At 39.9% G+C, this 15,463-nt stretch overlaps 1 protein-coding gene across 19 annotated transcripts in view; it reads left to right on the forward strand.

Annotated features, from left to right (window-relative positions):
* MAPK10 (mitogen-activated protein kinase 10) overlaps positions 1–15,463 on the forward strand; it is a 155,178-nt gene that overhangs the window by 106,983 nt on the left and 32,732 nt on the right. For 15 of the 19 annotated variants that reach the window (XM_083833886.1, XM_083833888.1, XM_083833890.1 and 12 more), the window contains 5 exons: positions 3,670–3,799; positions 6,002–6,060; positions 7,579–7,717; positions 9,026–9,191; positions 12,341–12,412. In XM_083833886.1, the coding sequence (XP_083690012.1) occupies positions 3,670–3,799; positions 6,002–6,060; positions 7,579–7,717; positions 9,026–9,191; positions 12,341–12,412 (566 nt within the window). The remainder of the gene's footprint in view (positions 1–3,669; positions 3,800–6,001; positions 6,061–7,578; positions 7,718–9,025; positions 9,192–12,340; positions 12,413–15,463) is intronic. The other 4 variants (XM_083833880.1, XM_083833875.1, XM_083833882.1 and 1 more) reach the window with 1 other exon arrangement.

Below are 15,463 nucleotides of genomic sequence, written 5' to 3' on the forward strand. Positions count from 1 at the left end.
TGTGCCAAGTATGCTCTTCTCTGTTCTGTAATACTTAATATCTAAATGAAAAATCCATCATGCGAAACGGATGATGAACTTCTCCATTCTCAGAGGACTTCAGTTTGGTACCAGAGCTGTAAGTCTTTGAGGCACAGTTTGAAAGCACGCTTTTTCAGGGTAGTGCATAAAATGCAGGCTTGGGCAAGCTGAAGAGCAAGACCTATCTTTTCCTTTTTGACTAGATTTTGTGTGCAGTAGGTTTAATAAATACATGGAAGCACGTGGACACTGAATGATACCTCCAGTTCTCTAACAGGTTCCTTTACATTTTGAACCTTTGTTTTTGAAATTGTCCAGTTTCAGTGGTATATCTTTGTTTCACAGCCTGTCCTGGGGGGCTGGCGGCTAGGAGCTTTCTCCTCTCTTTTGGGCTTCTAGTCCATCATCTCTTGAGTAAGGTTGCTTTAGTCCAGTAGTGGCTGGAGAAAACATAATGAGCTTGAAAAGGATGCAACTACCCCATCCAAAGAGTCTTGAAGATGAAGTCTATCAAAAATTGCCATTTTGTTACCGATCTCTAAGAGTCTATTTTAAAAAGAATGTTTTCTGTGACTTTGTCAGTCAGTTCTGTGGTAGATTATAATGGAAGTGGTTAGTGTTAAGTTCCATTATTGATTAAAAGAGATATTGATTTAAAGATCCTTCCCATACTATATTGTGTCTATTGAAACAGCATCTTGGACGTCAAACTAGAATGCTTCCCTTGGCTTGCTAATTTATGTGGAAAAACGATTGCCTGGTCCTTCAAGTGTGTGATAAGAGAGCATTGATAATTGATTCTTGCAGTTTGAACTTGTGCGCAGCATTAGTTGTAAATGGTTATCTGCTTGTGTAAATCCGTTGGACTAAAAAGAATTGCACTTAGTTTCCTTTGTTTTCTTTTTCTTTTTTTTGCTGGAGTCAGCAAAGAAGTTGTTAAATAGCTATAATTACATATAAGCCTTGGTAGCCGTGAATTTATTTTCACATCTGGCTAAAACTTTTCTCTGCTAAATTGTTGTGTGTTTTTTTTCAAATTATTTACCATTTTTAAAAAGGCAGTTTTAACACCAACATTTACCTTACAAAACTAGTCATAAACAGAATTTACAATGGAAGAGTTTATTTACTGTGTTTTCCATCTGTGCAGCTGCCAGAGATTTGATAGTAAGCTTGGAGGATTCTTTTTCTGAGCTCATATTGAAGTAGAACTAAAATTTAATTACAAGACTGGGAGTTGAATTATAGTCTTTGTTACAAAAATAGGCAACTATATAAATTTGAAAATAATTTCATAGTTGAGCAAAGTTCCAATACAGCTTCCAGAGAAAGGAGCACAGGGTTTACATGTAAGTCCGCTCTCTTACTGGAGATCTTGAAATTGCCTTTCATGCTTGATCCTTTTACATCAGTTCTTAGACACTTGTTACTCTCTCTTACCCCTGTTCCCTTGAGTCACCTGTTCATACAGCCACTCTTCTGCCAGTGATGGAAGTTTGTCTTAAGAAGGCTGATATATATCATCAGTGCTAATCTTGGTGTTCTGAGGAAAGGATTTTGTGTAGCGGGGACCTACGTGTGGTATCTGTAATTTCATTGTAGTAAAATGCATAGTTGGCTGTCTGGAAACAAAAGATTCTCTCCAGTGAATAGCAAAAAGCATCAGTACTATTAATCTACTTGGTGCAATGAATTCACCTATTGATGTCTTGAAGTGGTTGGACACCTTCCATTTATTTGATAGAAGGCAAGAATAAAACTACAAGTAAGATCCTTGTATCTCAAAGCAAATAGTGCTGTACAAAGGAGTATCTCAGTTGTTTTCTTTTTCTCCATAGTTGAGGAAGCAGACATTACAATATGTAGAGGACTGGAAATGGATCATAACACCTAGGGCTTAAGAAAGCTTTGTTTTTCTGATTTTAGATGGGTGCTTTTGTATCTCTTGCCTTGACAGACAGAGAAAATTCAGAAAAATGATCAGAGAACAGAAACTGGGGAAAATGGTTGCCCAGACAAACTTTTTGGTGTTACTGTTTGGTAACTCCTATGATGATGTGACATAACTAATGAAATTAAAACACATGAATAGAAAATGAGATGACAGTGATTTAAAACATTCCTATATAACTCAACTGAGTCTTATGTGGACTATTCTTTTTAAAAGCTGTTGAGTGATGAGGTAATATGGATTAGCTGAGACATTTGTCTGCTAAAGCATATTCAAAGTGTGTGTCCATCAATGATAGAGGCAAAGCATTTAACTATAGAAAGATCATGTTTTTAAACTCCTTTGGCTTTCTATTTATTTTTACATTTCTTTGTAAATTTGGGGTTTGATGTGAAATAGTTGCACTATGAAAATATTAAAATGGAACTTCCTGAAAATTCCAGAGTATCTCGAAGGACATTCATGAGTTGTTGCTTTTTTCCTTGTCTGCAGACATTCTCAGGGGGAAATCCCACCACCCTGCCCCAAATGTCAATAGTTTACTAAAGCATTCTTCAAAGTATTCCTCACCACCTCTAGTAACCAGCTGCTTTTTTTTGAGGGATGTATTTGGTGTGTTCCTGATGTAGGAGTAGTGTAACTGGAAACCATGCAGGTGGAGGAGGAGACATTTCAAGACAGACATTGCCAACGCTTTTTAGAGAGCTTGTAAATTTTTGTTGGCTTTGTAACTAAGCTTCTGATGTATGCTTTCTGCTTTGTACGTGGTCAGTAAGATGCTGTAAGTGAATGTCAATGAATGCCTACGGTAAGCAGGAATTAATTTCTTGAGAAAAGGGAGACTTGGGAACAGGATCTGAGGACTGTTAGTTGCAGAACACGGCTGAGAACTTGTGCTTTATGAAACGCAGAATTTGGCATTTGTGTAGTCATATTGCAGCAACCAAAATTAAAGTGGTACAAACTCACAGGAGGTGAAGGTTATCAAAATATGTGAAGGTTGTGCAAAATATTTTAAAAGCTAAAAGAGAGTTTTAGAAGCCCGTTTTTAAGAGTCTGCTTTGCAAACCATAGCCTGTATTTCTTCATGTTCTCAAAATTTTTAACTAAACATATGCAACAATTTTTTCATTACTAAAAGGAAATGACAAAGACATTTTGTGAAATTGTTCTTTTTCTAGGTGTGTAAGTAGAACTGGATGATATGGTGTGTAGGAATGATTAAATAATTTGATTTCATTAAAAGTATTATAAGGAAAAGACAAAACTCATTCTAAATAAAAGTGGGGAATTGTTCACTGAGCCACCTGGTGAAGGTGTCCTTAATCATGATGGGAAAAGCATATGCCTCTCCACTGTACCCACTGCACGTTGTTGCTTTAGGAAAGAACTTCTCATCTCATCAAGTTTTTATCGTATTTTTATTTAGAGTTACATAATGTTTTCTTTTTTTTTCTTCACTCCTTGAAAATAAATGTTAGCTTCCTATGAAACCAGAGTTCAGAAGCAGTGGTGCATGCTGTACTCTGCTGATGTGGTGGCACATGTTTCCTCTTGATGTCTTCTTTTTTCTCCCTTGTCCCACTACTATTCTCGGGGTGAAAAATGGGAATAATAGGCTTGAGGCCAGGAATTTGCCATCAGAAATGAAGGATGTCCTCTAAGATCTATAACCCTTTTGTTTGTAATTACTGCAGTGCTGCATATGATGCTGTCCTTGACAGAAACGTGGCCATTAAGAAGCTCAGCAGACCATTTCAGAACCAAACTCACGCCAAGCGAGCTTACAGAGAGCTGGTCCTCATGAAGTGTGTGAATCATAAAAATGTAAGTTTTCTATAGGAAACAAGTATTTTGGTTTGTTAGGAAGAAACCTCTTATGATGGATGCCTTTTCACAGGAGAGGAAATGAGAAGTGAAGTATGCTCAAGGGCTACCTTCTCTCTGACACTATTTGCCAATATAGGAGAATGCGTTTATTGCATATACTACTGTAAAGGCTGTGCCAAATGGAGCCCAGCGAGTAGGCGGGGGGTGATGGAAGGGGAGAGAGCAGAATATGTTCTTGTCTACTGTTTTTCCAGAAATATATAAGTGATGGTTGGAATGCTGGCTCCATCCTCCTGTCACTAGGGCTCAAGACTCAAAGCAGTGTTTCTTGAGTTGGAGTGCCCAGCTCAAGTGTCACTCCTTGTTCTGGATTTCATCCGAAACCTAGTATCATACAGATGTGATGTACAGATTGTGCAAGATAAGGGGCCATCATTATGAAGATTATTTTAAAAATGCTGAAGAAAGTAAAGAACCCAAAGCACTTGACCATTTCCATGTATTTATATGTCAGCTAATAGTGTGGAGCCAGGAACTCTGAAGCCACAACACATTGCACTATTCCTCTTACTTAAAGTGCTCTTGTTGAAATAACATTAGGAAGTTCTAGACTACCCTGCTTTGTACACCCACTACCTATTGTATAAAATCTAGAATTTGTAACGAAGTAAAATATCCTTAACTGTAGCAGTGGACATACCTCATGTCTGTATGTTAATAGTAACTGTTTTAGAACTGTCTGTCTGCCTGTATGTACACTTGCTGTTTTTATAATGGGTTATGTAGGATTGCCCCAATGCATTGCTCAAGGGACTTCCCAAGGATTTTATTTTCTTATAGTTCCTCCTCTGCTGCTGTTGCTGGATGCCCCTTCCTTTCAATAGGAGTGAATTTCTTAGTTAGCTACGTTTACTCTTGCCTCAGATCCTGAAATGGCTTTCTCATTATGCAGAGCGTAGATGAGCTTGAAAAGCATGATGTAAGCTGAGGTTTGATACTTTGCACCAGTCACAAATTCACATGCGGAGAAAAAGGTTTGGCCCTAAAATGACAAAAAGTGGGATTTGTCACATTTAATGTTCTCTGCCCCCACCTCTGGGCATTGACTTTTCCTTGTTTCACCTTGTCAATTGGGTGTGTACCTGCCTCTTCCCTACTGACATGGATTGAAGCTACCCTCAGTCAGAGCAATCCAGGAGGCTTTGAAAATGCAGGGGTGAGTAGTCCTCCATGTAACCAGGAGAATGATGTGTTTTCACTTCGTTTAGAATAGACTGGAGAAGAGCAGAGGACTGCAGAGTAGTGATACTCATTTTAAATGTGTAATTTTTAAAATGCTGCATAAAAGCTGAGGACAGTGCAGCATTTGCTGATTAAGAGTTTTGAGAAGTGCGCATGAAGGAGAAGATTGTCAAGACAAGCCTAGAGAGGTGGTGTAGGCAGAGAGGGAGAGGTTCAGATGTGATCTTCGTGGTGGCTTTGCCTCCATCTCCTACCTTTCCTGCTCACAAGAAGGAAAGCATGAGGAATTTGGATCCCTAAGGTCACGTTTTTCCTCTGTGCTGCTTTGCACATTGCTATCAGTGTCTTTCAGTAGCCCAGCATGTTTAAAAAGCAAGTAATACACCTTGCATAACAGAAGTCCCGTTTTGGCCTAGAATGTACCTGCCCTTCTGAAGTGCTTGTACTAAAATGCAGTACGTCTGGGGATGGAAATTGTGTCAGTTTGTGTGGACAAGTGCCCTCAAAGGAGTTGAGAGTGTGTCAGAGAGAAGGAAGGTCTTCTGTTTACTTACAGTACAATGGTCCTTGATTACTTCTCCCCTCAGACGTGCATTCTCCATATGTAAGACACTTCTGGCTGTTGCAAGAGGACTGTTCCCACAGACTGAGCTGAGGCTGGTCTTTGAACCTGTAACTTCAAAATTGAGAGGGCTCTTTCACCGTTATCGTTTTGGTTTATCATTCCTTACTAATCCTTCTCTCAGAAACCATTTCAAGTGCACCTTGAAGAAATCTTAGAGATGTGAGGCATTTTATTTTGAACGTTGCCAGCTTCTTACTGAGCCATGAAGTGAGAAGTGCTGGTATAAACTGAGCAGTGGAAAACAGTTTGTCCTTTAACACACACTTCAAAATGGGTTCAACTGCTTACCTTTATCACTTGTCTTCCTCCTTTTGTCTTACTCTGCTTTTCAGATTATCAGTTTATTAAATGTCTTCACACCACAGAAATCTCTGGAGGAGTTCCAGGATGTGTAAGTAATACAGGAAGTAATTAAACTAAAGCTTTAGAGACGTGGGGCATTACAGTGTACCATGAACTCAGTAACTTGGCAGAATACAAAGGCTGTGAGCTCCTCTAAAAACGATCATGTGTAGACCACGCTTTGGTAGACAGATACCCTGCATTCCCATGTTCAGAGACTTCTGACATTTATAAGGTTCCAAATGTTGGGATTCCTAAGTGCTGTAAGTGTGCAAAGCCTGCTGGTGAGACCCTTCTTGAGAGAGTTACAGTTACTTGCATTTACCTTCAAATGCGTAGGAAGAGGTGTGAGTAGTTAAAAGGGCCTGCTTTTGTGGTGTTAGCTTGCTTGGGAAATGATGGTTGTTGCACAGCTCCCTGAGTCATGAGGTTTTGAAATGCAGCAGTTCACTCTGAAATAATTTCCCATAAGAGAGACAGATGTGAAATATTTCCTCCTTTCATGTTGGCTTTGTACTAACCTTTGACTGCCTACAATTACTTGCCTGGGGAACCAGTGCTAGGTGCAAAGGATAACTAGCGTCTCTGCTGAGCATTGCCTATTGCACAAGCACTACTGTGCGTAGCAGGAACCTGCCCTGAATGAAATTTTAAATAGTGTTTTATATAGCTGAATGCCTTTTATCTTTCAGTCTTTCCCATATTCTGTATGCATTGTATGGAAATGTATTCCTTTCTGTACTCTGATAGCAGTGATGCCAACAGACAGATAGCAGTGGCAAGTATGGTTCTGGTTTTGGTATACGAGTCTTCCGCATAAAATTGTCGCTGCAGACATGTGCAGAGCAGAGGAGATAACTAGTGCTGGGGAGAAGATGAGGCATGTAGGTCACACAGAAATAGAAAGCTAGTGTTTTCCCCAAAGTTTGAGAGTGCTTTGATGCCCTGTTATAATTAAGATTCAGCTGTGTTTATGAGAAGTCTCATAAGAAATGAGCTGTGTGTGTTCAACTTATTAACTTCCCTCTCAAGGGGACTGGGATAAGGTCCTGCTGAGGTTGTCAGTAAAGCTTATTTACCAGAAGCTCAAGACCAATTGTTTGTACTGAGAACTGAGTTTAGTCATGCAGTCTTAGGAGGGTTTTGGAGACATTTCACGTGGGGATGCATGTTTTAGCACCACTTCTCTCAGATTCCTACGTGTGCTGCGGTATCCATTCCTCATGATGATCAAAGGCCAAGTAGTCGTGTCATTTTGATGCTTGTGGCTCTTCTGTGTTCTGCATGGTTCAATTTTGTGCTGCTTGCGTGTGCATGTAAGGTACAGTCTCTGGGGAATGTACTAAGAAAGGCCCACCAAGGACAGCATTGGTGCAGTGAGAGACAAGCACCATGGCGATATGGTTGTGAGCAATTTCTGTGCTTATACTCTCCAGCTATGTTATATCCAGTCAGCAGAAATCAGTGACATTTTGAAACAAGGAAAGGCTTTGTTACTCACTGGAAATGATGCTGTAATTCTTCCTCAACACAGATGATAAGCTCATGACTTTGCTTTTTCATTTAGTTACCTGGTAATGGAGTTAATGGATGCCAATCTGTGCCAGGTCATACAGATGGAGCTCGACCATGAGCGAATGTCTTATCTACTTTACCAAATGCTCTGTGGTATCAAGCATCTTCACTCTGCAGGAATCATTCACAGGGTAAGCAGACTTGGGTTTGAAAGTTAGGGCAGCAAATGGCATCCTCATGAGGACTTGAGAAACCAGTTGAGTATCTTGTGTACTGTGGATCTAAGCCCTATCCCCCAGGAAAATGGCCATATGTTTACAAGTCATAGCCCATCCCCTTGTCAGAGTAGCTTTTTGACCGTTTTAATAGTGAGATTAGTTGTGAACTTTAAAAAGGTCATGTCCTTATTAGTAATAACCAAACAATAAGCACTGGAAATCACCAAAGTGCATACGATCTCTGAAACATACAGAAAACGGGTATTGCTCTTGAAATTGCAGCTGTCTGCATCTTAATGTGCATGCATGGCATTCAGACTATCTGAATTGATGTTGTACAAGTCGTATGTGTCATTGTGTCATACAAGTATGATCAAGATCCAGCTCAATGTCATACAACTCAGATCAAGCTCCCCAGAGAGCAGGCAGAACATATGGAATTAGTACTAACCATGATTTACGTTTGCTAAAATGAATGAAAAGGCTGTGAAGTGTGTATTAAATGCATCCTCTCGTTTTACTTCTCTACCTCAGAGCACGGTGTCTGCTAAGGGCAGAGCACCCGGCTGTGAATGCCGGAGTTCGCTACCTGTGACTGTTGACAACAGAGGGAACAGTTCATGTGACTGCAAGCAGGAGGCAATACTCAGTGGATTTAAAATATCCTCATTCTTTATTAAAATGTGCTTTTACTAATTTTTGTTTCCCAGTTTAAAAAACAGATGAGAAAATATTTATCTTCCCTTATGAAAGGAAGAGAAGAAGGGCTAATAAAATGTGTTCCAAGGTGAACATTGTTTAGCCATAAACCAAGGTCTCCTTTCTTGGCATAAAAGATGCAGAAGGGTGATAGATCTGGTTTCAAGATAGTCTTCTGGGAAAGGATGAATTGAATAATTAATATAAATCAAACAGTAAGGTAACTCCACATATACAGTTGGAATGTCTCTACTAGGATGACAGCACTTAAAAAAAATAATCATAATAATAATCAAATAGTTATCCAATCTTATTAAACTGCTGAATGCAGTTAATTTAACACTAGTAAGCTCCCACCATCCAACTAAAGCCTCCAAATATGCCAAACTAGCAACCCTTGTGAAGGATGTTGAGAGAAACAGTAGCAAGATTTTACCAAGTACCTGCAAGTGATTTGTGATTATAACTATTGGTGTCAGAGAGTATAGTAATATTTCAAGGGTGACCTAAAATATCAGTCCAGATCACTGCTGTGGCTAGCTTTATGAAGTGCAGTCATACCTCTTCTCACTATCTTTTCAGGATTTAAAACCAAGTAATATCGTGGTAAAATCTGACTGCACGTTGAAGATTTTGGATTTTGGACTGGCCCGGACTGCAGGCACGAGCTTCATGATGACTCCGTATGTGGTGACACGTTACTACAGAGCACCAGAGGTCATCTTGGGAATGGGCTACAAGGAGAACGGTAGGGCTGCAATTTCATAGCAAGTGCAGTGAGACCTGAAGCGTAATGTCTACCTTCACAACTGTAAGGGGCACCAGAAGGAGAAAAAGAAAACGTAACAGGAAATAATATCTTGAATTTAAAAGGCAGGTGATTTAGAGCAGTTTCTCAGTGTTGGGTACTGCAGCTACTGGCTGTATTTGTAGAGTGATATTGGTGAAGTTATTGGCATGGGACTGCAGAATAGTGGGAAACCTGGTCATAGTTATCATTGAATTTATCCAAGACAATCAGCCGTTTCTGAGCAGAATGCATTTGGCTTCTGTGGCTATGAAACAGGGTGTGAACAAGGGTAATTGCTGAACGAAGTATTTGGATCTGGGTCATTGAATTGTTCGAGGCAGGAAGAAGAGAGGTAAAAGCTAAAATAGGGAATCCTAGCCATTCCACAGTTTCTACAAAACTAATTAGTTATGAATTTCAAGAGCCATTTCTGCCTGTATGATAGGTTTAACTAAAGTCCCACTTTTTGCTAATAGGTTTCATGTGGAGAAAATCTAGATATAAATTCTGCGGTTTGTGTCTCTGCTTTATGAAAAGTAGAGTTGGAAAGGAGAGAAAAAAGCTGAAGCTAAAAAACAACAACAACAAAAAAACATGAATTCCTATGTAATCTCTCTGGATGTAAATAGGGTTTTGCTCTGAACAGTCTGTGTGGGATCTGGATACCTCTCGGTCCCTGGAAACTTAGTGAAAAGCAGGTAGGCGGTACGCACTATGAAGAAGCAAGTAGGGGCAAGTCCACTTTCACAAAGGATGGAGGGAAAACTTTAAAAATGATTCTCATTTGTACCTAATCTGAGTATCAGGTAAACAAGGCAGGAAAGGAGGGGATAAAGCATGGAGTGGAGAAAAATCTGCTGTGATTCAGATTCTGCTGTCAAAAGCTGCCACTTTGCTGTATGATAGGCTTTTCAATGACAAATGCTTGAGTAAAACAGCAAATGCCAAGACCAGGAATTTATTTAAAAGACTCCTATTTAATTCATTTTGAAGAAGCTAACCCACAGGAAAACTTTGACTAACAGCCAACGGCATTTTGTGAAGAGCAGTGAAACTGATTTTGGGAGCTGATTCTGTGACTTGAACAAGAACACAGGCATACTCACAAAACCTCTGCCAAAATTGGCAAGCCTTTGTATTCATTTTAATGTTTGTGAATTTACAGTACAGATTCTCACATGAAAGTCTAGGAAGGTGAGAGTTACTGAGCGGATACTAACCATACAGAATAATATATTAAAGAGGAGTAAAGTTTCTTGAAGTATTTTGATGTGTGTCATTATAAATTTGATCTAGGCTCAGCATGCTTTACATTGCTCCTTACTCCAAATATCTAGTTTCTTCTGTTGTGAAATGAATTATTTTGCTTTCTCTTTCTTTCCAAACATATGATTATCTTTTTTGTTATAATTGTCCCTGAAAGGACAGAAAAGGCGCTCAGTTTCACACGATTAAAATGACACTAGGAAAAAGTTAGAGACAGTTCTGTGATGAAGTGCACAGCTGGGAAGATACTAAGAATGTTTGCCACGTCTAAAGGTCCTGCTCAAACGTCCCTGGAAGTTAACAGAGAGGCCTCCTTTGACTCTCCTGGTCAGTGAATCTGGCTCAGGATGAATGGTCTTGTCTTAATTGTGCTAAGTGAAAATGAAGTCAACAGAGAAAGAAAGCAAAACATTTGAAAATTAAGGTCAGCTGTCTGAGGAGCTGGTCTGCTTGGAGGCTCTCACCCAGCTCCCAGGGAAGGCAACAGAAAGGCTTGTTCTGTGTTTCCCTGCCCTGGCCTGTGCTGCCACATTACTGAAGCTCCCTTACTTTTTTCCCCTTCCTACGTACATTGCCTGTATAAGGACCGTTCACTGCTTTCATTTTCTTTCTGCACTTGGTTGGCTAAAGATGCATAATTATCACCAGTTTGCTGCGCTTCCTGTGGAAGGTCCCAAAACCATCACTCAGAAGAAAACTGCCACCGCCTCAGGCATGCTCCTGCTGTCCTGTGCCCCTGATACCTCTACCCTCCTTTTCCCAAACGGAGCATTTCACCTTTATTTTGTTGTACCAAAAAATGAGTTGTTTGTTTCTTTGGTTTGTTTTGGTTAGCTTTTGAAGGTTAAAAAGGGGGGAAGAAAAAGCGAAGAAACTGGCTATATAGTTTGAATATGACTACAGAGTGAGGATTCAAAGCAGAGAAACAATGTTTTTTTAAAGCATTTTAAAGCAGGTTTTCCCCTTCACATTGGCTCAAGGTCTCTTCTGTGCCTAGTGTCATCTATCTAGCCTTTTTTCTTGTAAGGCTTGAAAGGCTAAAAAATCCAACCCCACCCAAGTCAAACAGGTAACCTCACTTACTGCATCTAGAAACTGCAGGGAGGATCAGGAAGATAAGAAATATTCTTACTCTTGTTGGTACTTGTCCTCCAAAGCAATTGTTTATTTTAGCATTTATTTTGAGTACCTATGGAGTAAAAAGCAGATTGCATGCAAGTGTCCCTCTGTGGTTCTTTGTCGGTATGTAGGTACAGCCAGACACGCACAGATAGGTACGTAGGGACAGGACATCATGGCTTCTGACCACAAAGCAGGACCCGTAGCTAACCCTCAAGGATGGTATTTATCCATGCAGCCTTCACTTGAGTGAGTGCTTCTGTTTGGGACCTCTTGTGTAGTGCAGGGAGACTCGCTCCTGCAGGACAGAGCCTATAAACTGCCTTGCTGCAAGTGGGGTTTCTTTCAGATGGTCATTGTCTGGGGTGTTTTGTGCTTTTTAATTTCCAAAAAAAAAAAATTTTCCACTGTAAACTCAGTGTAAACCCTGGGTCTGTGCAGTTTTTGCTTTACTTGCTAGCTTTTTCCAGCAATGTTAATTTTAAACATTTTGCACCATTGTTGCTCACTACCATCAAGCTGACTGACACAGCTTTTACTTAATCATTTTAGCTTCTGGTGAGATGTGGGGAAAGAACAACAACAACAACAAAAAAACAGCAACAAAACAAACTGAACTGTTCTGATCACCCTGCTCTTTTCCCCCTCCTTTAGGAATAAAATGTCATAGTTAACTTTGCTTTTTTTCCTTCTTCTTCACTTCCCTGTCTCTGCTGTTCTAGTGGATATATGGTCTGTGGGATGCATTATGGGAGAAATGGTTCGCCACAAAATCCTCTTTCCAGGAAGGGACTGTATCCTTGTGCCATTTGCTGCAGCTTCACCTATTATTTGTTCCTCTCTTCCACCCCTTCCCCTTTTCCTTGTAATGAATATACCAGGACTGTAAAGATAGAAGCAAGAAATTGAATCCCCAGAGGTACAAGTAAACGGAAACAGCGCACTACTGATACGGACAAAATTGAAAATGAAAAACAGATGCACAGAATTATTTCACACAAATCAGTTACTGTATTTTAAAACCCGTAGTCATTCCTCTTTACGTAGTTCTTATGTGATACTAATAAACAGTGTAGAATACAAGCATTATGATAGCACATTAATAGTTTCACTTACTATTCTTCAAAGGAAAAATATGAAACAACAACAACAAAAAAAGAATCCTAATTTGGCCCATCTGGTTCCTGTAAATCTGTTTTTCTGCGTTAATGTTTTGGAAGTAGTGACTTCATAACATTTGTGGTGACATCATAATCTTTTGCTTGCTAATGCATCATGGATTTGGATTCATCTCAGTGCTGTATGGGCTCAGAACTGAGTCAATACAACCTTTTTCTTTAAAACAAAGAATTTGACTCACACAGTATAAAGCAACCGTATATCTGGTGTGGTTTCCAGGTTGAACGGAAATAAGATATTCTTAACGTAAAAATGGACTTTCCTTTACTTGCATGAGCTCTGTGTCGTAAGTTTAACTCTGTTTCCCTTCCATCTTGTTTTTTTCATCTTAGGTGATATTATTTTTACCACTTTCAAGGTGGTGAAAGCAATATTAGAAAATGAAAACAAAGAGGTGTGTACTTAGCCTTCGCTTTATCACAGGCTAAGCCAGACAATCTGCTGGTGATGGCTGGGGAGTGTAGGGAGTGTGTATTTTGCCCATCAGAATAAAATGTAGCAACATGACATGGTTTTTCCGTGTTCAGAAACAAAAAGATTATTTGCAGCAGGCTGGCAGAAAGACACCGTGAAAATCTGGCATCAGCAGACACTGGCAGTTGGTGTGGAGAAAATCCAGTTTCTGTAGACATACAGTCATGGAACTAATTAATATTTTTTTTGCTGGCTCTCAAGTGAACTCTGTAGTGTTTGACAGAGTTAGGTCCCGCTTGTCCTATTTTCAGCTCTGCCGACTTTCCCTGGAAACGGAGCTCTGACCAGTGGCCAGTTGAAGCTGCAGTTAGGTTTTACCAAAGGATAGATGCAGAACTGGAGGTTTGCTGAGGAGGAATCAGCCTCGTTGTACTGGCTCCTCATCCTATGGGAGCATAGACTGGAAATATACTGGATGCAAAACCTAGGAGTGAGATAAGAATGGTGTTTTTGTTACTGGTGGACAGCTTTGAGATCTCCCTTCAGAGGTGCCAAGCATTTTGGGCAAGGCGTGGGGCAGGCTGCACAGCAAACTTCTGCTGAAATCTGAACCTGGTACTCCTGGCAACACCCCAGAAACACTGGGGTTACTCTTCTCTTACAGATAACAAGCTCTCTTCCTCTTTTTTTAAACATAAAATGAAAAAATAAATTCTGAATTTCAGCTGTAAAAATAGTGAGGATAGTTCCATTTAACATATTTGGAGAGAGGTGTGATTCAGTTTTTAGTTTATTAAGCAACTAGAATACAGGAAAAAAAAAAGATTTGTGTTAAAATGTAGCACCATGCTTAGTGGGTCTCTCCCTTTTCAACCAGAAAGGACAGTTATGAGTCACGTCCTGCCCTGTTTCTGGCAAAAAATGAATGCTACATAATTTAAATAGTGTAGCTTAAAAAATGAAGCATGAGAATTGCTACATTTGTCTGTCTGTGAGAAAAATATCTTACAATAGAGTCTTATTCAGGGATAGCAACAGAATAACTGAGTTTTTGAACAAATGGAGAAAACATTGTGTAAATTCTGTGATAGACCAACATTTTAAATTACGAGCAATCCCATACGCTGAAAGGTGGTGTATGTGGGCCAGGTCACAACTGCTGCCATCTTTTGTTGATGGCTTTTTTCAGGCGAGCTGGTAGAAAGAAACAAAGAATAAAAAAGGACTCAGTGCATTAATTTCCAAGTCAGTACTCAATTGTTAATCAGTTTGACCCCATGAACCTCACTGTTAGACTGGTTTGTGTGGGGGTCCATATCATTTCCCCTTTGTCTGGTGCTGTTGAATCCATTTTGCCTCCTAGGTGCAATAGGGGTTGGAGGGGCACGTACGCAGCTGCAGGTGAACTTCACGGAGTGACAACAAAATAAAGCTTCCCTTGTGCTACTAAAGGCCTTCCAGCAGTGGGCTTTCTAGCTGAAGGAGGCATGTCTGTATAGAAGCCAAAATTTTCAGTTCTTTCTCGTGATCCAGAAGGATGTCTGCTGCGTGCACTTGCTGTCAGTATAAGGAGCTTACTCATTTCTAGTCTGGAGTAGGAACATCCATGTGTGCAACTGACACAGTACACATGCAAGAAAAAATTGACAGCTGCTGCCAAGTATTAAGAAAACCAAATTTTAAAAAGCTAACCTGAACCAAACAATTGCCCTGAGTTACCATTGTGCTGAGTTACTGCTGATTTTAAGTGAAATTGCATTTTTAAAGTCTTTGTGGAAATTAAAACATGGGAGAAATGAATTTCAGATTCTCATATACACAAAAAACCTCTTTCTAAGTTACTGTAAGAAAGCCATGAAATCCCTATAGACTATGGTACCTGTATGCAACCACTGTCCCAGTTAATATAAACTGAAAGTATGCGTTTTCAAAAAAAAATATTTAACTTTATTAAAATGGTCTCTGGACACCTGTTTTTTGGTATCAAGAAGCCCAACATTGCTGAAGTCATTCATCTAATTGACCCAGTAGGATGCTCGAGATGGAGCAGGGCTGGAGGATGGGGCCATTCAGGCGCTGTCAGGTTGCAAGGAGCTAGCTGGTGTCCAAAAAATAAGCACACCTTCCACCCTCCTGCAGTGTACCGGCTAGCAATTGCCTTTTGTGTCTTTTTAATTGCCCAAAACAGACATTGCAAAATACTGTCAGGGAGGCTTCTTAGTCTGACACTGTCAGACCCTGATGGGAAGAAA

This window comes from Anser anser, assembly GCF_964211835.1.
Source record: "Anser anser genome assembly, chromosome: 4".
NCBI classification, from domain to species: Eukaryota; Metazoa; Chordata; class Aves; order Anseriformes; family Anatidae; genus Anser; species Anser anser.